The 22,500-nt window shown below is 41.2% G+C and overlaps 1 protein-coding gene across 2 annotated transcripts in view; it reads right to left on the reverse strand.

Annotated features, from left to right (window-relative positions):
• LOC137975631 (uncharacterized) overlaps positions 1–22,500 on the reverse strand; it is a 112,730-nt gene that overhangs the window by 74,960 nt on the left and 15,270 nt on the right. Inside the window, exon 3 of one of the 2 annotated variants that reach the window (XM_068822763.1) lies at positions 19,520–20,692. In XM_068822763.1, the coding sequence (XP_068678864.1) occupies positions 19,520–20,692 (1,173 nt within the window). The remainder of the gene's footprint in view (positions 1–19,519; positions 20,693–22,500) is intronic. The other variant, XM_068822764.1, reaches the window with a different exon arrangement.

Below are 22,500 nucleotides of genomic sequence, written 5' to 3' on the forward strand. Positions count from 1 at the left end.
AGTTTTCAGCGCAAGAGCTATAGTGGTCAAGCACTTGCTTCCAAGGGACCGCCACTAGAAATCGCCCAAGGGCAGCAACGGAACTAGGCCTCTTGTCCCGAATTTTAAGAGATTTTCTCTGAGACTTGCTTTCTTGTCGGAGACCAGACATGGTTATAACAGTCACATGGTCAGAAAGGCCGAAAGCAGGAAGGGCTGTCGGTTCTTGATAATAATCCTGTAAGTTGGTAAATATCTGGTCAAGAATGTTGTTGCCTCTCGTAAGGATCTTGACTAAAGGTTTCAGTTGATAGTTCCTAGCCTGTGCTTTAAAATTGAATTTGTTAAAATCGCCAGCGACTACTATGGCACTATTAGGATACTTGACTTCAATCGTGTCAAGTGTGCACATGAGATAATCACGTAACTGAGCATTGCTGGTATCGGGATTTTGATCCGGATGTTAGACAACAGCAACAATAATATTAGAAAACCCTCGCGGCAGGCGGTAAGGGCGCAGAGAAGGTTTGCCATTGTTCGGGTTGAAAGGGCTTCATGTCTTGAGGCCTAAAACCTTTCCATTTTCGCAAAGACATTTGACATAACCCCAGAAATTTTTAGAGATGGAATAATCATGATTCATCGGGACTTGAGAAGTGTTGTTTCGCAGCTTGTCACGCAGTAGGCGAGATACGTATTTTATTTCAGCGATATCTGCGTTAGCGGAGTGTTTTAAGACTTTGAGAGATTTCTTCAGATCATGTTTAGATTTGTCTTCGTAATTTTTTATCAGGCGTTCATCAGTAGCTTGCGCGACTTGACCAAAATTGGCAGAGAAATAGTCATAAATAGTGTCGTTTAAAAGTTTGATACTTAAGCTGAGATTTCGAGCCGTGATTGGAGGATTAAGAAAAAGGACTGATTAGAAATATTCGTTGGCCGTTATCCATTGATCGTCAAATTTAGGTAGATTTATTCCTGTTTTAATATCAGGAAAACCATAATCTCCGGGTTCAAGAGAAGAGACACCAGAGGTTATTAAAGCAACACTTCCATTGCCATATTCTTGATCAGTGAGCGTGATATCATTGAGGTCAGCGCGAAGTTGATCATTCAAACCCAAAACAACTCTGCAGCTCCTTTGATGCATCTTTAATCCTCTGTTCCCCTCACAAAGTTTACCACAATAGCACTTTGTGAGACAAAAACGAGAAGCAGTGTCTGCTAAAGAATCATGATCATTCGGGAGTTGTTCCTCTCCAACATTGTGACGTTCCGCTCAATGAATTCGTTGTTTGCAGCGCCACGCATGGCCCAGCGAGACAAAATCTTTCGCAGAAAGAACAGACGACTCCAGCGAGTAAAATGAACAGAAAACGTGGATAGGCCATTTAAAAGCAGCAAAACAGAGATTAACTAATAAAGATATCAATTCAAGCATGAAATGACGATAAAACTGGAGACATGTACAGAGCGTGTTTGCTCTGCTCGAAGTCGAAATAAAGGACTGATTTGATAATATAATATAATATAATATAATATAATATAATAATAATAATAATGCCTTTATTACAGTGTTTCCACTGAAAGGTGGCTCTTCATCTGTAAAATAATGACCATAGTAATATTAATAATGTGTAATGTTAGAGATGCTACGACAAAATTTATACATTTTTGCCCTATTTATCAGATACTTCCTCACTTGAGTTTTAAAATCACTAAAAACTACAGAGTTCTCGCAGCAGAGGGTAATGAATTACAAACAATGGAGGCACTGTTCTGGAAAGTACCCGACTCAGGGGGTGCTTTTAACGTCGTTTCTCTCGAAGACCTCAGTGTCCATGTAGGATTATGAATGTCTAGCCTAAGATAGGACGGCCAGTCATTATAGTGCAAAGCTTTAAAAACAGTGTTAAGTAATTGATTCTCTCTGCGTTCCTATATTGGCATCCATCCTAATCTGATTAAACCCGGTATATGCGCATAGAGCACAAGAACGAAACCTGCAGCAGCTAACTAAGCACGTTGTACGCGCTTTATTAGCTATTCCGGGATTGGATGACTAACAATATCATTGTAGTCAATTTTAAATAAAATCAGGCATTCCGCCAGTTACTTTCGGACATGGAAGGGAGTTCAGTGCTTTAATTTCTAATTAAAGTTAATGTAGCGTAGCAGCTAGAATCTTCGAATTAATCTTCTCCTTCCAGTTAAGGTTTGATTGACTTGGGTTCCAGCAGGCGAAATTTTGAAACACGCTCGAGCTTTTTCCCGTTAACCGTGAGATTAAGTGAGGATGTCCATGTGCCCTTGACATCTGAGCTGATGACAGCTTCATCACCTTTGGTTTCTTTAGATTCAGAGCTAGGTTGCATTCTAAGGACCAGTCTGACAGCTTAGTTAAAGCCGACTTAAAGATCAGATAGCCTGAAATGAGAATACATCGTCGTATCGTCCGCGTACCGATGACATATAACTTCAGATGGAAGTGCAGAAGATAGATCATTCACGTAGAGTTTGAACAAAACGGGTCCCAGAATCGGTCCCTGAGGAACCCCATGAATAGTGCTGATTTGTGCTGATGAACGGTCTTCGACTTGCACAAACTGTTTCCGTTCCGTTAAATAGCTTGCTACGGTACGGTACTTTCTGGTGCAAAGGTAAAGCCAAACAATGTTTTGACCTGGCATCAGATTAGACTAACAAGAAGAGGAATTATGAAGCGGAAACAACATCTTCAGTCCTTTCTTATTGTGTGCAATAAACGTTTGCTTAGGGCAACTGCAAGACATGCATGACATGCTGGAAAACGTCCGTCAGAGAAATTTGCAGTTTTTTTGAAGACTATTTATTTAAAGAAGAAACGAGTGAATTTTACTCAAGAGCTTGTTTTGTTATCTTTAAACTGAATTTATTACCTAAGCTTAAAAAATTAAAGGACCTACCCCTCCCTGATCTTCGCCAGTACCTCCATCATACGCCACCCTTCCTTCACATGTCTACTACCCCTTGGAATAACACTTAGGTCCACTCCCTCTTAACAGCTCTTGTTGCTGAAATTAACGTCTCGGTGTATTTGCTATCCTGAGGAGATATTTCGTCAAATGCAGGTCCATCGTTATCTACTTAAGTCAGCGGTGAGCGACCAAGATGGCCGTGTGAAACCGCACTCCGGCAAATTTTAATACTTTTTCACGTTATTTCGTTGTCCTTTTGGTGTACAGCTTTATGAGTATACACATTTAAGTACCGGAAACTCTAACATTTATCATGCCTGAGAACAATGCTACTCTGAAGAAAAAAAAAACGCTTTGTTCGAAGAGATTCGTAAGCTGAAAAAACATATTACTGAACATACTAGCTCTCCGGAACGCAGTGCACGACAACAGAAACGCCTTTGCAGTTTTACAATGATGCACATGTGGGTCTCAAACCTTCCAAGCAGATGTGAGTAAGGAACTGAAACGCCTTAGTACTTGGCTCGCTGAAATCAGCACCAGAGTGGATGAAATCGGGAAGGCAATTGATAGTATGTGTGAATATAGTTCTCAATACAATGTAAAGATCGTTGGGATGTCCGAGCTAAGTGAACAAGAGTCTTACTCTCAAACAAGTGATTTATGCGTCAAATTATTCTCTGATATTGGTGCCGATGTTTCTCTTCACGATATAGCCATTGCACATCATGTGCCGCAGCGGAATGCAACAGCGGGAGCGCCGAAACCGATAATTTGCAAGTTTGTCAGAAGATTGTCGAAGGAAGCTGTTATGGCTCGACGAAACGACGCATGTAAGGCAGACCCCAGCTCCTTGGGATTTGGCGAGGGAGTCTCTCTTTCATCTGTCAGGATATTCGACCATTTGACACCGAAGATGCAGCATGTCTTCACCGAAGCGAAGAAATTCAAAGTGCAAAACAGCTATCAATTTTGTTGGACTAACAACTCTTTATTTACGGAAAGACGGCAGCCCCCGAGCAATGAGGATACGCGTACGAGACGTTGCTGATTTAACAAGGCTTGGCTGACTGATAATGTATCCTTTTATAACTTCATCGAATGATGGATGACGATCAATATCGGAAAACTATCAGATCTCTGTTTCGGGAGTTACCGTATCTTGGTGTCATCCATTTTGTACCGCTCCACGGCCAATTTCATAATCTCAACACTACTTCTCTTCCAACCAAAAAAACCTACAAAAGCTCTTCAGTTTTCATGACCTTGATTTCTAGTAGTATCAACCCGGACCAAAATCCCGTAGATCTAACAATTCACAGCAGGTATTTTTCTCCTCATAGTTTTTACACGATGAAAAATAATTTTCACGATACCGATGATTTGTTTTCTTTGTTCCATGCGAATGTTCTAAGCCTGAAGCGCAATTTTGAAAATCTCCAGACTCATCTTCTTAATGAGCTTGGATATCCTTTTAATATTATAGGAATAACCATAGTTAATAGAGAGGACTGGTTTGGAAGCTCGGCAAACATCAAAGGAGCAAACAAAGATGCCGAGATTTAGGTTGGAAAGTCCACGACCGTTCACATTCTTTTGTTTTACGTAACCAACACGTTTCTATTGGTTAGTTAATCAGTTTGGAGTAAACAACTACTGTGTTTTGTGCACGGTCAAGGCCAAAAAAGAGAACAAAAACCTACAACAAAGAAAGTTGTCGGGTTTCATAACCATCCTCGTCTATTAACTCTGGAATGACTGAAACCAGAATCACTGAAAATTATCAGTCTGATTATCATCCAAGTATACATATCCCCGGGCTATATTTTTTAATTTGCCCCGAAACCTCTTGCTGCTGGAGGTGTTGGAAAGTTTATTGATGAAAATGTAAAGTATAGAGTCATCGTCACGGGCCTTTCAAGCCCTGTGGGTCATTTGAATTACAATTTGAAAGGAAAAGTAACATTATCTGTGGTGGAATTTATAGGCAGCGCAACTTCCCTGAGAGCATTCAGACATTTTGATGAAACCTTAGAAAAAACTTAGTAACTCTGGCAAGCCTATCTATGTCTTGGGAGACTTCAACATAAACCTACTCAATGCCGAAACCTGCAACTTTACTAAAGACTTCTTAATTTCGTTGCAAATTTATTCTTTTATTCCTACAATTGATAAACCAACTAGGGTCAACAGTAACTCAGCCACGCTAATTGATAATATCGTTGTAAACCAAATCGGTAGGGAAATCACGAGTGGTAATATAATCTCGGATATAAAGGACCACTATTCTCAATTTTGTATTATTAAGTCTCTCAAGGTAAAGGAGTTACCCCAAAAAACTAAGTATCGGAAGTTTTCAAGAGACACAAAAGAAAACATTCATTCTGAGTTATTCGAGATCAACTGGGATGTAGCCATGAGAAACTGTGGAGATAATGCAAATGCTGGTTTTTCTAAATTCTTAAACAGCCTTAACAAAATAGTAAACAAGCAATCTCATGCGCCCCTTCGGCTATTACCAAAACGCAAAGCCAAGCAATTTTCTAAACCCTGGATCACTAGGGGGGATATGTAAATAAAAGTAAAAAATGCTATGTTTGCATCTGGAAATTATGAAAAATATAAACATTATTGCAATAAAATACTTACACTCGTTCGATGCAGTAAGAAGTCGTACTATCATTTATATTTCAATGATCATATGACAAATGTCAGAAAAACTTGGATTGGGATTAATCATCTCATCGGCCGAAATAAAAGAAGATGTAAACCTATTGTTGCGCTTCCTAATGTGCTCAACGAATTCTTTTCTTCCGTGGGTCAAACACTTGCGGCATCAGTACCTCCCGCTAATCATCATTTCAGTGATTATCTCCCTGCTGTTAATTCATCTAGTTCATTCTTCTTTGAGCCAGTCACTTCCATGGAACTCGAACTTGAAATTTTGCTTCTCCCTACTAACAAAGCACATGGCTTATACTCCTGTTCTGTTCGCGTATTGAAATCTTCCAGTAGTGTACTTTCTCTACCACTGGCACAAATAATGAATAATTCCCTTTTAACAGGACAATATCCATCTAAATTAAAGCAAGCAAAAGTTATTCCCACCTTCAAGGGTGGCGATGAAACGGACCCAAGTAACTACCGTCCCATTTCTCTTCTTTCGCTTTTCAATCGGCTCTTTGAGAAAGTTATGTATAATAGATTAAAATCTGATATTGAATTAAATGGATTTTTGTACAGTGGCTAGTATGGTTTTCGTGAGAATATGTCAACTCAGCATGCAATTTTGAATATTGTTAATTCGATCCAAAGCAATATGGATAACAAATTGTTCACTTGCGGTATTTTCCTCGACTTTAAAAAGGCTTTTGATGCGGTGGATCGTTCAATTCTGCTGGGCAAGCTATATCATTACGGTATAAGGGGCCCGGTAAACGAATGGTTTTCATCCTACTTAAATGGCCGTGTCCAAACTACTCAAATTGATATACAAATATCTTCTAAAAGAAATGTGCTAACAGGGGTCCCACAAGGCTCTGTTCTAAGCCCTCTACTTTTCTTAATTTATATCAATGATATTTATAATTCTTCTAAGTTCTAAGAAGCTTTCTTTTTATTTATTTGCTGATGATACAAACCTGCTGTATGCTGACAACGATTTGAAGTCACTAGAAAGTGTAACCAATATCGAATTGCAGAAAGTCTGTGACTGGTTAAATGCAAATAAGCTGACCATAAATGCGAAAAAGTCCAATTTTGTCGTCTTTAGACCATCACAGAAGAAGCTTAGCTATCAGATTAATATAAGGATATACAATAATGCCTCAAATAGTGGTACTTTGCTTGAATGTAAAGATTATGTAAAGTTCCTGGGTGTGCTCATCGATAAAAACTTAACTTTGAAATATCATATCGACTACATTGCCTCTAAAATTAGCAGGGTTGTTGGAATTATATCACGACTTAGTCACTCTGTCCCTCTAAATACTTTAATCCAAATTTACCGCTCTCTGATTTTCCCATATGCATACTACGGAATTGCTGCCTGGGGCCAAGCTGCACAGGTTTATTTGAGGAAGGTCTTTATCTTACAAAAACGAGCTCTTCAGCTAATGTTCTTTGCTGGTGATAGATCTCATGCTATTCCTTTGTTTGTCTCTGTTTGTTTTTACCTGTTCATCTGACGTTCATATATATAACACTAGATTTTCTGATGCTGGTAATTTATATGTTGATAAATCAAGACTGAGAATACAACTTAATTCGCCTGACCTGCGTAAACATAGGAAAACACCTTTCAAAAATAAAATTCTTCAATTTTTCATTGCGGTACTTGGTAATGAAGATGTTTATGTTGATGTCTCTACGTTAATGTTAAAATTAATAATGATCATTAATCAAACTCTAGTAGCTATTATTATTAATTCCTTATGTTCTATGTCTTATTATAGGTTCTTGCTCTTCTCGTGTGAATCCTAGCTATTTGGGAATACATGTGTATACTTATTTATTCTATTTATTTATTTACCTGATTCTAATAATAATATATTTTGTTGAATTTTTTTGTAAGTTATACAACCCACCCCGATTAGCGTTTCTACATGCGGGTTGTATATATATGTTTTTTTCTAATTTGTTGAATATAAATTATTTAAATAAAATGATGATGAAAAAATGATGATGTTTAAATAACTTATATGTGTTTAAACTCCCTGTCAAAGGTTTACGGTTCGCTCATTGGAATGTAAACCACAGGACAAAGACGAAGATGGAAGAGATCAAGGTGCGTGTGTTGCAGGATGGTTTGAAAGTTCTGGACATACTGGTGATCACTGAGACTTGTTTCTCAAGCAAGACAAACAAGATGCTTCCGTGAAGCATACACTGGGTTGCTTGTGGTACGTGTTACAGAAAACCAGAAGGCACTGAATTGTGTGGTATTGAACTACAGCATTCCAGTCTTTGAAGAATAACAAATAAAAGAGAAGCGAGAAACATTGGCTTCTGGGCTGACATGTTGATAATTTTCAAGTTTCCTCACAACTTCTTTTCACCACAAGTTTAAGCGTGCCCTCTGAACATCTGACAGCTTTCTAATACCAAAGTTCACTGAAGTTTATGCCTGTACGGCGGGGTTAGTATTTGGATGGGACACCAAAACAATACACCCCTCATAAAACAGAAGCATCGGACCGAAAATACTATTAACGCTAACAAATGCGAACTCAGCAAGGTACAGATTTTGTTAGCTTGCTTTATGCAAAACAAGAACATCATTCTAAAAGCTTATTCTACGCAAAAAGAAGGTTCTGGAGGTAATTTTGAGAGTGGAAATCAAGGTTATGCGGCAGACGGCAAATACAAACTCACGATTTAATTAACTTAACACACCAGAAAGACGCTAACCTCATTTTGACAAGAAAATGCTTTAATATTGCCAAAAAACTATCCAGTTAAGCTCGCATGTCATAAAACATTATGAATTCATAAAGGCCACCTTTTCCAGCGAAAAATTTTTGAAACAAATAACATATTTTCCATTAGAGGCAAAAACCCTTTCTATTTCATTACGTGCGTGAAGAGAAGAAACTCAATCGTGTCAAATATGCGCAATATTGCAAAAAACTAAATTTCAGGATCAAACCGTTTACATGAAGAACCTTTTCCTTGAATAATGAAGCACAAAATACACGACAAGCTTTCTTTCAAATAATTCTTGGCTGTCACATTTCCAATTATTTTTTTTTACCTGAAGACTGTGCAGAGTTGATCACAGATCTACGTAAGGTGTTCGATTCGTTCTCTGTCTTTGTTGAACCCATAAGTTACCAGAGAATTTTCCATTTGGTCTCAGTGTTCTACATAGCAGCACACTTGGTAAATAATATTCTAGAAATACAGCTCATTTTGATTTCGGCTCGACGGGCGATAGATTGTTGTCGAGGTCCATTACTTGTCCATTACTTTTGAGATTCCAGGTGTTGGTTTTTCACCGCCTGCCTAGTTTATACAACTGACTTTCCATTATTGAGTTTCATAAGGGTATATTTTGTTCAAAGATCCACTAAAACGCCATGCGCGTTACATGACTTTCGACGCCATTGCCGGTTAAGTTAATCGTTCTACTGTGTCCACCAGAGAAATCTACGCATTTCCCACTACCCTCTCGATCCTAAGAAAATACGCGCAGAAGGCTCTATGCACAAAGCCACCACTTAGCAGGGGAGTGACAGGCAAGACTTTTACCGACAGGGAAAAAAAATGAAACGACGAAATGAACGCAGATTCCAACTGGGTTTGCCATACTGGCAACCCAGTAATAAAACAAACAAATCCCACCCACTTTCCGACTGGGGTTGCCATACTGGCAACCCAGTAATGAGGATCTCTTTGCTATTTCAGGATCGCAGTGCTCGCTTTGGCTGTTTATGTCAATACTGATCTTGCTGTGAAACAGCGTGCTGATCCTGAAGAACCGGACTTAGAAATTCTATGGCTCGAAGTCTGCCCCTTTAAGTCAAAAAGACCATTGCTTATGGCGGGTGTTTATCGATATCCAGATACGAAAGCCGATTATGATCGCCAGCTTACCGAAAATATTGAACGGGCGTCGCTTCTGAACATGAAAGCGATTTTACAAGGGGACTTTAATTTGGACTATCGTCGAACACGCTGCTTTAACAGACATCGCTTCGTAAAGGATCTTAAAGACTTATTTCTTTCATATTTGGGCCAACAGACCAGAACGAATTGTGAAGATTCGATGTCCAAACATTTGCATTTCAGACCACCTACCAGTTTTGGCGGTGCGTTTGTATAAACATTGTTCCCCTAACAAAGAACAGCAACACAAAAGCTTCTGTTATCGTGACTTTAAGAATCTTGATCACGCAAAGTTTATTAAGGACCTGGAAGTTGGAAGAGGCCCCTTGGGACACTCTGCCGTAAGTCAAAGCGGCTGTCACCTAACATTTTACAGTTGATGAGGTTGCGTGACCACTTTCTTAAAAAGGCTAAACGCTCCAACGACCCGCTTGATTGGTCAGCACTGAGACGAGTAAAAAACGAAGTGACAACGGCTACACGAATGGCTAAAAGGAAGTTCTTCTATGTGAAATAGATTGAACTCTTTCTCTTTTTAATCTACACCGAATATATCATACACAGATTACATGAAGCATGCTCGCCCATATATGGTGTGTCACGCTAGACGTACCATGACATCCCCCTTTCTTTGTTGATAAAAAAAAGTTATAATTACATGCAAATGAATCAATAGAGAGAATCTATAAAAATCATAATTAACGTCAATCGAATCAGTCCTACGTCTATCAAACCATAACATGAACTAAAAACAGTCTCATGGGTGTAACGGGGAACCCACTGTCAATAATAAAAGTAGTTTTGCTCAGATGTCTTTGTTTGCCTCTATTCAATCTTTGAACCTGGTTGGGACCCGGGTGATGCGTCCTGCCCTTGTAACTTGGCTCTTTGGTTGGTGGCCAGTTCTTTCACTGGTTGTGACGGCAGCCGGCTGGCTCGAGATCGGCTGGCTTACCACTGCAAGGTGACTTGGGAGGAGGGAATTGATCTGGTGTTGGTGTACTGCCTTCAGGGCTAGCTTCTGCCAACTGAGGAGGCCTGGTTACCCTGGCGTTGCGCACGTGTACATCTTTAGAGCCGTGTACCGGAGTCACTGTAAGTGGAAGGTTACTGCCGGCTGAAGGGGTTACATGTAGTTCTCTCTGACTCCTTGGTCTCAGGTGCTCCCTAGTTCTCTGGTAGATTGTTCCTTGAATGTCCACTGCGTAAGTTCGAGGGCGCTCCATTGGTTGTGGCCTATTTAGCACAGTTCCCGGCTGACAGATATTCTTCAGGGTGTTCCAGACGAATACTGGTTCCTGGTTACTAAGGGGCCTCTTATCGCTGCCAGCCTTTCTGTCGTAGAATACTGCCTGCCTTTCCTGACGTCTATGGTTAGCTTTGTGGTGAAGGTCATTATCTGGGTGTTTGGACTTCAATGTGCTTCTTCTGTCTGGGAGTGCCGTTTGTGGTTTACGTCCAAACAGCAACTCGTGGGGTGATGGCATTCGGTCATCGAGAGGGGTCGTGCGGTACGTCCATAAGGCTTTGTATGGACATTCTTTCTCCTCTAGTGCTTTCATCAACAGCGACTTGCAGGTTCCAATTGCTCTCTCTGCCAGGCTGTTGGCTTGATGGTGGTATGGGGAACTACAACATAGCGTGATGCCGCTTTCTTTTCATTTTGATTGGAACCATTCACTGATGTATTGAGATCCGAAGTCAGCAACGATAGTGGCTGGTAGGCCATATTCTGCCGGGATGCTTGTGAAGTGGTTGCACATGGTGCGGCTGGTCATGTTGTTGAGGAGTCTTATCATAGGGAATCTTGAAAGTAATCGACGACCATTAAGTACTTCTCCCCGTTAAATTCAAAAATGTCTGTGTCGAGCTTCTCCCATGGCCGGGTAGGGAGATCTGGCTGCAAGATGGGTAGTTTGGGCTGAGCTGGCTGTTGTTTATTACATGGGTCGCAGGTCTTCACCATCTGCCTGATGTCAGTGGAGATGCCGGGCCAGAACACCGACTCTCTAGTTCGGAGGATACATTTGTTCTCTCCTTGGTGCCCTTGGTGGATTGCTTGAAGAACTTTGTTTCTCATGGCTGCTGGTATGACGATCCTGTTGCCTTTGAGCACTAGGCCATCCTCTACTGTGAGGTCACATCGAAAGTTCCAAAACTCCCATAGTTCCTGCGGGCATTGCTTTCTGTAAGGAGGCCAGCCATTGAAGATGGTATTCTTCAGTAGGTTCAGGGTAGGATCTAGTGCCGCAGAGGACTTCACTGCTGTTAGTTCAATAGGGGTAGATATGAAGTGGATATTACGCTGTGGTACAGAGTCTTCTGTCATATTCTTAGCGGTGGGTGCTGGTTTCCTGCGGCAAACTCGCGACAGGGCATCGGCGACTGGAATGGATCTTCCTTGCTTGTACTGCACATTGACGTCAAATCGTAGGCATCTAAGGAGTAGCCTCTGCAACCGGCTCGGAGACTCATTGATGTTCTTCTTGAAAATTTGTTCCAGAGGGGAGTGATCAGTTTCAACTATTATTCTCCGACCAAGCAGCTAGTACTCAAAGTTCTCTAGGCAATATGCGACTGCCAAGCACTCACGCTCAAGATTTGAATATCTTGACTCGGCGTCGGTGAGTGACCGGGACGCCATCGCAACAATGCGCTCATTTCCTTGAGGGTCTAACTGTCTCAGTCAGGCTACAATGCCTGTTTTGCTTGCGTCACACTGAAGAATTGTGGGTGTATCAGGTTCTGGGTCATAATAGGAAATAAGTTGGGATGTACAGAGTTCTTGCTTAATCCTATCGAGTGCCTGCTGGTGGTGAGGCTCCCAGCTAAAATGCACGTGCTTCTTGGTTAGTTCTCTTAGTGGTGATGTTAGGTCAGCCAGCTTTGTCGAGAAACGGTTCAGGTAAGTGACCATGCCCAGGATAGTCTGAAGCTCCCCTATGTTTGATGGGCTCTTTATATTGCGAACTGCCTCAAGTTTTTTCTTTCGCTGGTTGGATCCCAATCTCTGTCAGATTGTGTCTGTAGAAGTCGACTTGTGTTTGCTTGAATTGCAGATTTTCAGAGTTTAGGCTGACGTTGTGCTTGCGAGTGGCCTTGAGCATTTCACATAAGGCTTGATCGTGCTCTGCTGCGGTTGAGCCACATACGACGATGTCATCAGCAATTCCCATTACATTGGGAATGCCCCTGTAGACCTCATCGCGTTTGCGTTGGAAGATGACTTGGGAGAGTTTGACCCCGAAGGGTAATCGCTTAAAACGTTACCGTCCGAAGGGAGTGTTAAATGTGCACAACAGGCTTGACTCGTGGTCCAAGGCTACATGCCAATAACCTTTCTTCGTGTCGACGACGGAAAAGAATTTCTTGCCATGCAGCTGCGGCAGGAGCTCATCGATGGTGCGGGTGTAATAGTGTTCTCGGCGTATACTCTTATTGAGATCCTTAGGATCAAGGCAAAGTCTGATCTTTTTCTTGCCCTCGGGAGTTTCTTTGATGTTACACACAATTGAATTTACCCAGTCAGTTGGTTCGGTCACAGCTGTGATGACGTCATTGGCGATTATATTGTCAAGTTTCTCCTTGTATAAGGGTAGTATGTGTACTGGAACAGTGCGTGGTGGGTGGATAACTGGAACAGGGTGGTCAATTAGCTCAATGTGATACTTTTCTCCTGGGAAACAGCCTAGCTTGTCGAAGCAATCTTGGTACTCTTCCATGACAGTGAGTTTGGATAGCTGACCACATTGCGCCTCAGTTTCGGTCTTGGTTGGGGGAATGTTGTTAACTTCATCTATATTTGTTGATATTATTCCCAGGTCTTGGCACTGTCGGCACCACAGTATGGATGGGCATCCTGGGGCTTCCACAATGTTAAATCTTATATCGGCTGACTTGTCCTTAAAAGAGACCTTTAATGTGGCGACGCCAAGGTTTTCTATCTCCGAGCCTCCATATCCTGTAAGAACATTACTGCACGGGAGGATAGTGATCGGGAATGGGAAGTGTTGGAGTTCTGTGGTGGTGATTACACAGGCGTCCGCTCCTGTATGTACTTTCAGGCTCATGCTGTGGCGTTCGTTAATCTTGACCTTAGCGTTGATCTTGTCTGGGTGGCTGTCGAGGGCATTAAGTGAAATTTCTTGGGTTTGCTGGTCCTTAGTTAAAGTGAGAGTTCCAAGGAATACAGTAATGGGTTCTGTGTCGCTAGTTTCTTCTTCTGAGCTTTCTTCATAAGCGTACGTATAACCATCATCAAAGGGGTATTCATCCTCTAGGTGTATGTCCTGGCCCTGATACTCTGGGCTACTCACGACCTGATGATCCTTTTGGAGGCGTTGCTGCATGCACACTCTTGCGTAATGGCTGGTCTTGCCGCAGTGCTTGCATTTTGAATTTTTTATCGGGCGACTTGCTGATTTGTCATGGGCGTTTCCGCTTTTGAAGCACCCTTTTGATCTGAACTGGAATCGGCGAGGTTTTCTGCCAGTAGGATCTCTTTGGTTTTGGTCGCGGTAGGGCATTTGGTGTGTGAAGGTGTTTTTAATCGAACGTGTGGGTTCTCTTTCAACCCTTTGAAGATCTGATTTCTCTTCGCCTTTGCAAATTATTTTCATATGTGCTTTAGTACTTTCCTCAACTTTCGCCAAGTCGTAGACTTGTTTGAAGGTTAGCTTGTTGCCAAGTGCTATCGCGTCTTTGCGTACTTTATCGGACGCCACGCCAAATACAAGTGTATCTCGGGGGGTATTTTCTTTAGCGGTGGGATGGCATCCACCATCTTCTATTAATAATCGCGCTTCGGGTACGAATTCCTTAAGTGGTCTATCTCCCTGCTTTAGGCATCGCAGTTGGTATCTAGCGGGGATTTGATTACTTTGGGGCTTTGTATAGGCTTCGAGCGCCGCCATAACTGGATCGATTTTGAGGTTGTCGCCATCGCTTGCCCACGTGGTCGTGTTTTATATTTCGAGGCCTTTATCGCCAGTCCATAGCAGCAGCAATCTCACATTTTTTTCCTCTTCAACTTTGTCGAGTGGGCCTTCGAAAATAAGCTCGCATTTCTCTTGGAAGAGTTTGAAACGCTTGTGAATGTTCCCTGGAGTGGTCCAATCCATAGACGGTGGTTTGAATCGATCCGCCATGTTGCTTGTGAATCCTCGAAGTAATTGAATTTTATGTGCTCCCTTACTTTTGCTGGTAGGAACGTATGTTCTAATGCGTTAAATGCTTCGCCTGGAGGATCCAGTATCTTCGCAGGTTCTCACTTCTGACAACACGAAATAGATTGAACTCTTTCTCTTTTTAATCTACACCGAATATATCATACACAGATTACATGAAGCATGCTCGCCCATATATGGTGTGTCACGCTAGACGTACCATGACACTATGAGTCCTTTCGAAAAAACCATGGTTATCCCAAGAAATTATGGTCTACTCTCAGAGTTCTCATCGGAAAGAAAAACTCTACTGGTGTGACATTTCTTCTGGATGATGATTCTGAGCAGATACGGTACCCAGCCCTCGTTGCCGAGGCATTTAATCAGCACTTTACTGGTCTTGCGGAGAGACTTACTGATAAAAATATCAGCAATTTTGATCCATCGTCTGTGATAGCTTTTGTTGAAAAACACAAGAACTCTGATTCAAAGCTTGTCTTTCCTGACATCACCGTACGACAAACTCGACAGCTGATCGAAGCCATTCCATCTGGCAAAGCGACAGGGGTTGATGGTGTGAGTGCTCGTCTTCTAAAGATTGCTGCTCCCGCCATCGCACCATCGCTCACAAGGCTGATTAACACATGCATCTCCAGTGGCGTGTTTCCGACGGTGTGGAAGAAAGCGAAAGTTACTCCACTGCATAAAGAGGGTAGCACAAGAGAACTAAATAATTATAGACCCATCTCCGGTTCTTCCCGTGCTCTCCAAAATATTCGAGAGGCACTTACACAATTCGCTGTTTAAGTTTCTGTGCTCAAGCAACTTGCTGTATCACCTGCAGTCTGGCTTTAAGAATTTCTTTTCCACTGAAACCGCTCAACATGTTTGACAAAATGCTATGGAACTTGGATAGAGATTATGTCAATGGCTTGATACTTGCTGACTTTTAAAAAGCTTTTGATCTTGTTGATCATGGAATCATGGTTCAGAAATTGCATATATATGGCCTGGATGAAACCAGTCTTAAGCCTCTATGGTCATATCTCAGTGACAGAAAGCAACGCACAGTTATTGACAATGTGAATTCCTCTTCCCAGTCTCTCTCGCAAGTGTGCCACAGGGTCGGTCCTCGCACCACTGCTTGTCCTTATCTTCATTAATGATCTTACAGAGACGACGCCACCAAAGACTACTTTGGACATTTTCGCAGATGACACCACCCTCAGCGCCTCTGCCCCTCTCACAGATTTCACAGGCCTTTGTGCTGATCTACGTGAGAGCTCTAGAGAGTTGGTCAAATAACAAGCGTTTAAGCTGGATACTTGAAAAACCAAAGCTATGGTTATGTCGGACAGCAGACTATTACCAAAGATAGAAGATATGGGCACGGAGATGGAGATCAACACAAGTGAGGGTGTTGTGCTGGAACGAACCACCAGCCACAAGTTACTAGGTGTGCATATTGACCAGGAACTATCGTTTAACGACCATGTAGACTATGTGTGCAAAAAGCTTGCTCAGCGGATAGGAACCTTAAGATCCGTAAGACATTATCTTCCTTTTAATGAGCGTCTTACTTTTTATAACGCTATAATTAAACCAGTTATGATGTATCGTAGTCTAATCTTGGGGACGACCTGCACTAATAACCTACGAAGGGTATTTAAGTTGCAAAAAAGAGCCGCAAGAGTAATTATCGGAGTTAGAACCAAAGAGGAGAGGACAATTAACCTTTTTATGACGAAATTAATGCCAACAAGTTGTGTTTAGTATTTAAGTGCCTTAATGACCAATGCCCTAAGTATCTGTCCAATACGCTGACACGGGTTAGTGACATTTCTACGAGACAGTCGAGGCATGGAAGATTTACCCTGAGATGCCCGAAATACTCGCGTGAAACAGAGGGAGGAAGGACTTTTGCAGTCGCGGCAGTGAAAGAGTGGAACAAGTTCTCTATAAAATTAGGTCCAGTCAGAATATGAAGCTTTTTAAGAAAAATTATGTAAAATGTCTTAAGGCATCATACATATGACTTGACCATTTTTCCATTTTTATTTTAATATTTACTCACTAGTCATTTTGTTCATTAGATTTTATGCAAGTGAGGGCCACTAGTTTATCAGTTTTAACTGAAAGTTATCTTCTTCTTCTTCTTCTTCTTCTTCTTCTTCTTCTTCTTCCTCTTCACAGACACTGCATATAGACCTCTCTGTATGGTCAACAGAACTTGATCTTGAACTCCTTACATCTGGATCTACTTCCTACTCTTTAATCCACTTGACCACACAAGCAACGGATGCAAATTTCTCAGAACAAATTATAAATTAATATTTTATTATTCACCCCAGGCCACTCTCGGTCAAAACATTGATATATTCACAAATGTGCAATACAACACCAGAGCCACGTATGGCGGAGTCATGGCCAACGCAATTGCGTAAATGAAATAGAGGAATTGAAAGGCCACCTAAGGACACAAGACTCACAAAAAAAAGATTAATTAGAAGATGATTTTTACAACAAGGCCAAACATTTCTTGAAAGAAAAAACAGAGGAGCAACTCTGCCTTTCAGGAAACAAGGGTCAGTCTCAGCCGAAACGATTAACAAAATGGCACAACATATGATAACTCGAAGGAAATGGCTTACTGGAACTCTTCACAGGAAACAACAAGAAAGTAGTTGCAAAACGGGAACTGTTTCAAGTCTTGTCCCAAGCACACAGTCGAATTACGGAAAAGTGGCTTAAGAAATTATGCAGAAATCAGCCAGAAGGTTGTCAACACATCCATTCCATCCACAGAGAATGCCCAACAACCAATGGCAGCTCTAACATTCCTCTCTTTTGATAGAGATCGACTTGATGGTAAAATCCCACCCTTGTACCCCAACACTCTTGTGGGAAAAATAAGTGAGATAAAAAAACTATTATGCTCGAGTAGTGACCAAGTTTGGAGAAGTCCAATGACTTATTTCTCCCGCAACATTAAACCTGTGCAGTGCTACTAATCTTACTTTCGATTATTTCAAAGACATTTCCTTTACTTTCAGCTTGTAAACAGGCCATTTTGTCAAATGAGTAACACATTGACACATTTGACACATTTGCATTTAAACGAGCTATCGCTCATATGCGATATGTGTTTAAATAAAATTACTAACTTACTTACTTACTTCCTTTCAAGATAAATTCTAGTTTATTAATATTGCAACAGTACAAATAATACCATGGCAATGTAGTTAATTGAAAATCTGAGAGAAATATTTATAAATCTTGTATTATACAACATTGCCAAAGGAATGATTACAATATCACTGTTTTTTCATTATGAAAAGTACCCCTACTTGTGAAAGACAGAAAAGGGTTTACCTCTGACGAAGGGCTAACACTCGAAACGCCAGCTTTCAAATTTCTTTACAGAGATCAATTTACCATATCAACTCAGGTGACAAACCCTTTTCTTCATTTCACTTCCCCACTGACACAGCACCACAGCTTCTTTACAATATAGACCTCTTTATCCTGCACTGTGAAAGAATGCTTTACTTCCACCAACCATAAACCAATATTCTTAACCCAAAAACCAAAACAACGGTTGTTTTAGACTAAACAGTGCAAGTAAGTGACTACTCCAATCACTACAATGCGTGCCAATCCCTTACCTACAATGCAGTGTCTGATACTTGCAGACCGCAGATTAACCGTAACTAGCAGTAAAAGCTAACCAATTTCAAACGGGTGCTTAGACTTAATACAATACAATAATACAGCACATACTTAATTGACCACTCCCCATAGGGGCTTTTCAGGGCCAATGAAACAACGAAACGTCAGAACAGCACAACAGCAACAAGTGTTAAGAATCCCAACTGGCCGGAGGCAAACCAGTTGGCTATTTACAAGTGCAGCTGGGAAGTTGAACCAGGGACTACCAGGTTCAAATTCAACGAGTGGTCAGAGCGGGTCTTGAACCCGGTAACGCCGGATCTCAAGGCAAGCGCCCACACTGCTTTGTGAGCGCTATTTGAAATGGGTGCTTTACAAACTTAAACACTGTTTATCAGCGCTATCTGTAGGCAGTCTGCAGTTGTCATGCACCTCCAGAAATGTTAACTGTTTCAAATAAGTGCGTAAACCTAAATGAGAGCTTAACGCTAATCATTAAGCTGAGCATCTAACCCCAAACACTAAAAGTTATTGTTCACATGCATAAATAACTATTGTCTGTGATAACATCAGAGACAACAGCCCATCATAATAATCTTAAAATGATTTCTCTAGTCTATTTCATAGATACTCCATAAAATCATTACAGAAAGATATCCAAATATGTTAAAATGCGATGCAGTGTTCTAAAAAAATTAAACCAGTTTTAAAAATTTAAACGGGTTTGAAAAAAAAATAAACTTTTCAAACCAAAAACAAAATTAAACCACAACATATGGCCCTATCCACCCTATGAACTGGGGACTGAGTAATACAATATTGTGTTGGAAACTCGAATTGTGTGGTAAACCAAACTTTTATTTTAGAGCTGAGAAAAACTGTAAAGCGTTTGCTATAAGAATCAAAACTCGAGTTCTTCTAGTGAGAAAGAGTACAAAAAGATAAATTTCTTTGTTACTCTCTCATCTTAAAAAACTGTCAATCAAGGTCACCACATTTCCGTCAATTTGATTATGGTGATCAAAGTAGAAAAGCAAGGCCTTGAGCTTCCTGCCGTCAGGGCGAATCGAGCGCGGCTAATTAACAACACTTCTGAGCGTCCAAAAGATATATACCATTCCGCTAAAATTCTAATAAACATACCTGCACGAAAATTCCACATCTTAATGTTGGCGTTGGCCATATCCCATCTCCTACTCTGCAACAAAGTGCGTGGTATCTTCGGCGTATAAGTGATAGAGCTAACTCTGAACGTGAACTTGGATGGATCCCAACTCTGGTCTGTTATGAAACAGTTGATAATGGTGACTCCTAGGTCAATCAACTTTTGATGTGGGTAGCTTCCATCGGCTCGCTGACTATCTGAGAGAACGAAGAGAACTCTTTCATGCCTTTCAAATCGCGGATCAGAAAAAATATCCCATGAATGGCACATAGCTTGGATAAGTGGAGTCGGTCGATAAACGTAGGGTTCAATTGTCTTTAGTAAATCACCAACATGTTCAACAGTCACTTGACTGTTGATACTTGCTTTTAGTACCTCAAACGCACGTTGAACGCTGATAATTGCAGCTATGCTGACGGGCGTCCTTTGAGTTCTGGTTTCTGACAAGAGTAGTTTACCCTTGTTCATTGCTTCTCTGACTGAATTTTTGTGATGTATATTCTTAGCCGAGGCAAAAGCAGCGCCAGCAGCGACAGCAGCGACAGCAGCGACAGCAGCACCAGCAGCGGCAGCAGCGACAGCATCGACAGCAAGGACTGCAGCGACAGCGGCGACAACAGCGAGAACACTGGCAACAAAGAGGACCAGAACGAGGAGCCACAACTTCGACTTGTACCACAATCCTGCTTCACTGGGTAGACACTCACGAACAAAACTTTTAGCAAAGTCAGCTCTTCGTTTCAGATAGTAAAGTATAGCAGCTGCAGAAGTAGTATCAAGAACTTCTGTCACTGATTCCGTGTTTTGTACCCATTTACGAACTCTCCCTGCACCATTTTTTTCAAGAAAGTCCAAGACCTCATTGATAATTTCCTCTTTTTTTGTGGAGTTTACATTTTCGATGAAGGATTGTTCCTTATTTGCCTCATCAAGAGAGCTGCACAAATCAAAGACTTCAGGGTCAAAATGCCGACCAAAAGCCAACACAAACGTGTCCTTTGAAAATGGTAAAGTAGAATTTATCAGTTCATTTACCACTTGTAGAAGAAAACTTGCCCGACTTCCGCCTTCCGACTCCCACTTGCCACTTAAAGTGTTCCACTTGGGGTCGGACACATCCACCAAGATACCCATCAGGGATGGCATATTTCCTGTATGCATTAAAATTTAAATATATATATTCTCGATAATTAGTAGGAAATGCCATTTATTCATGACTATACAACGATAGTTACATGAAACACGTTTTGCCTGATGCACAATAGTGTCACCCTTGGAGTCAAATACTACCGTTTTGTTGCTTCAAATTCTAGTCTGCGTCAAAAAGCCTAGCAGTGGTTCTGTCCTCACTAACTTGAAACTACATCTGCCACGATATGCATCCATTGTATCTAAATACAGCGCTACATTGAGGCTAAGCAAAAGAAACGACACAAAGGAAATTAAACGATTGAGCCACTTTTATTAAGCAATTTTATACTGAATCTAGAAATCTCATTGGCCAATTCTTGGTGATTTATTCACTCACCGCATGTGCATGCGTCGAGTAAGTTCTCAGAAAGAAATGGCGTTGTAACTTTTCAATTCTTTCATTAATTTTCTGAACAAATGTATAAAATACCTTAGTTCGTTTACTCGAATTCGCACGAACATGAGCTTACAAGACAAAGGAAAATTGCTTCGTAGTTTTTCCACACATATTTAGCGGTGCACAATTTTGAAACTGATTTTAGCCTTTTCAGTATTGAAGAGCTTTACCCACATTCATCCAGGCATAACATCAAGCAGATGAGTGATTGCTACCGCAGTGAGTGAATCTGAAGCACGCAAACAAGGCCGCTCTCATTTTCTTTGAAAGGCAAGGGATTGTGGTCAAAAGCGCAAGAAATTGTGGTTATGCGCATCATATGTGGGTTGAGTATGTTAGATATCTTTTCTGCTCCGAGAGGTTTTTCTCCGAACTCTACTCAAAAAAACAACATTTGATTTGAAAAAAAAAAAACAACGTGGTTTGAAAAAAATAAATTAAATTAAACCACAACATAAACACTTAAATAAATACGTCTTATTCGATGGTTTAATACGCGAGGATATTTTGAGATTTGCACAAAAAGCCAGCCAAATGTCCTTTATTTGATTTGATAAAAGAAATGACGTCAGGTTTTGCATTGTGTTGAAAACAATTCTACCTCACCGTTACGTCATTCAGGGATCACGTGAGATTGCGCGACCTGCCAGGTCAGCTCAATGCGTTCTTGCTAGGTGAAGCAACCAGAGGTGTTGTTTCACCTCCCTGTCTATTTTCGAAATTGAGGAGAGCATTACGGCAACAAAAGCTATACCGTAAGAGCGAAGAAGACTTATCGGAAGCTTTTATTTAAGCGTGGTCGATATTGATGAAATCACCAAAGAACCACGAGCGGCGATACAGTGTGTACAGATTTAGAAGACATGGCGGGAGAACCTGAAGCCGTGTCCCTACAGCCAGAAATTGTCAGCAAAAAGGGGAAAATTCCCAGTCGTGAAGTAAATGAAACAAACTTAAAAGTCACCAGGCCTAAGAGCAGCAAAGTTACTGAAAAGCCTAAAGCCGAGCGAAAGCAAAAAGGCAGGCATGACCAGCAGGATACGGCGCGTACATGCTCCAGCGAGAAAGTGGACTGTATAAATGGCGCCAAAATTGTATCTGAGCCGACATCAGCAACTGGCCACTCACTGAAGTCTTCCTTACACGACACATTAGTAGCAACAATGAAAGCTGATTTCGATCAGCTTACGAATATTTTACTTGAAGAGAAAGCTCAAACGAGTAGGAATACGCCAGCAATCTCAGATAGCGACATGTCTGACTCTGAGGAGATAAAATCAAGCCAAGCAAAGCGCTCCCGTGTTAGCGGTGATGCTTTGAGCGACTCAGGTCCTGTGAGCGATGTTGAGGGAGATATTAACTCACTTATTC

The sequence above is a fragment of the Montipora foliosa genome, chromosome 11, assembly GCF_036669935.1.
Source record: "Montipora foliosa isolate CH-2021 chromosome 11, ASM3666993v2, whole genome shotgun sequence".
Lineage (NCBI taxonomy): Eukaryota > Metazoa > Cnidaria > Anthozoa > Scleractinia > Acroporidae > Montipora > Montipora foliosa.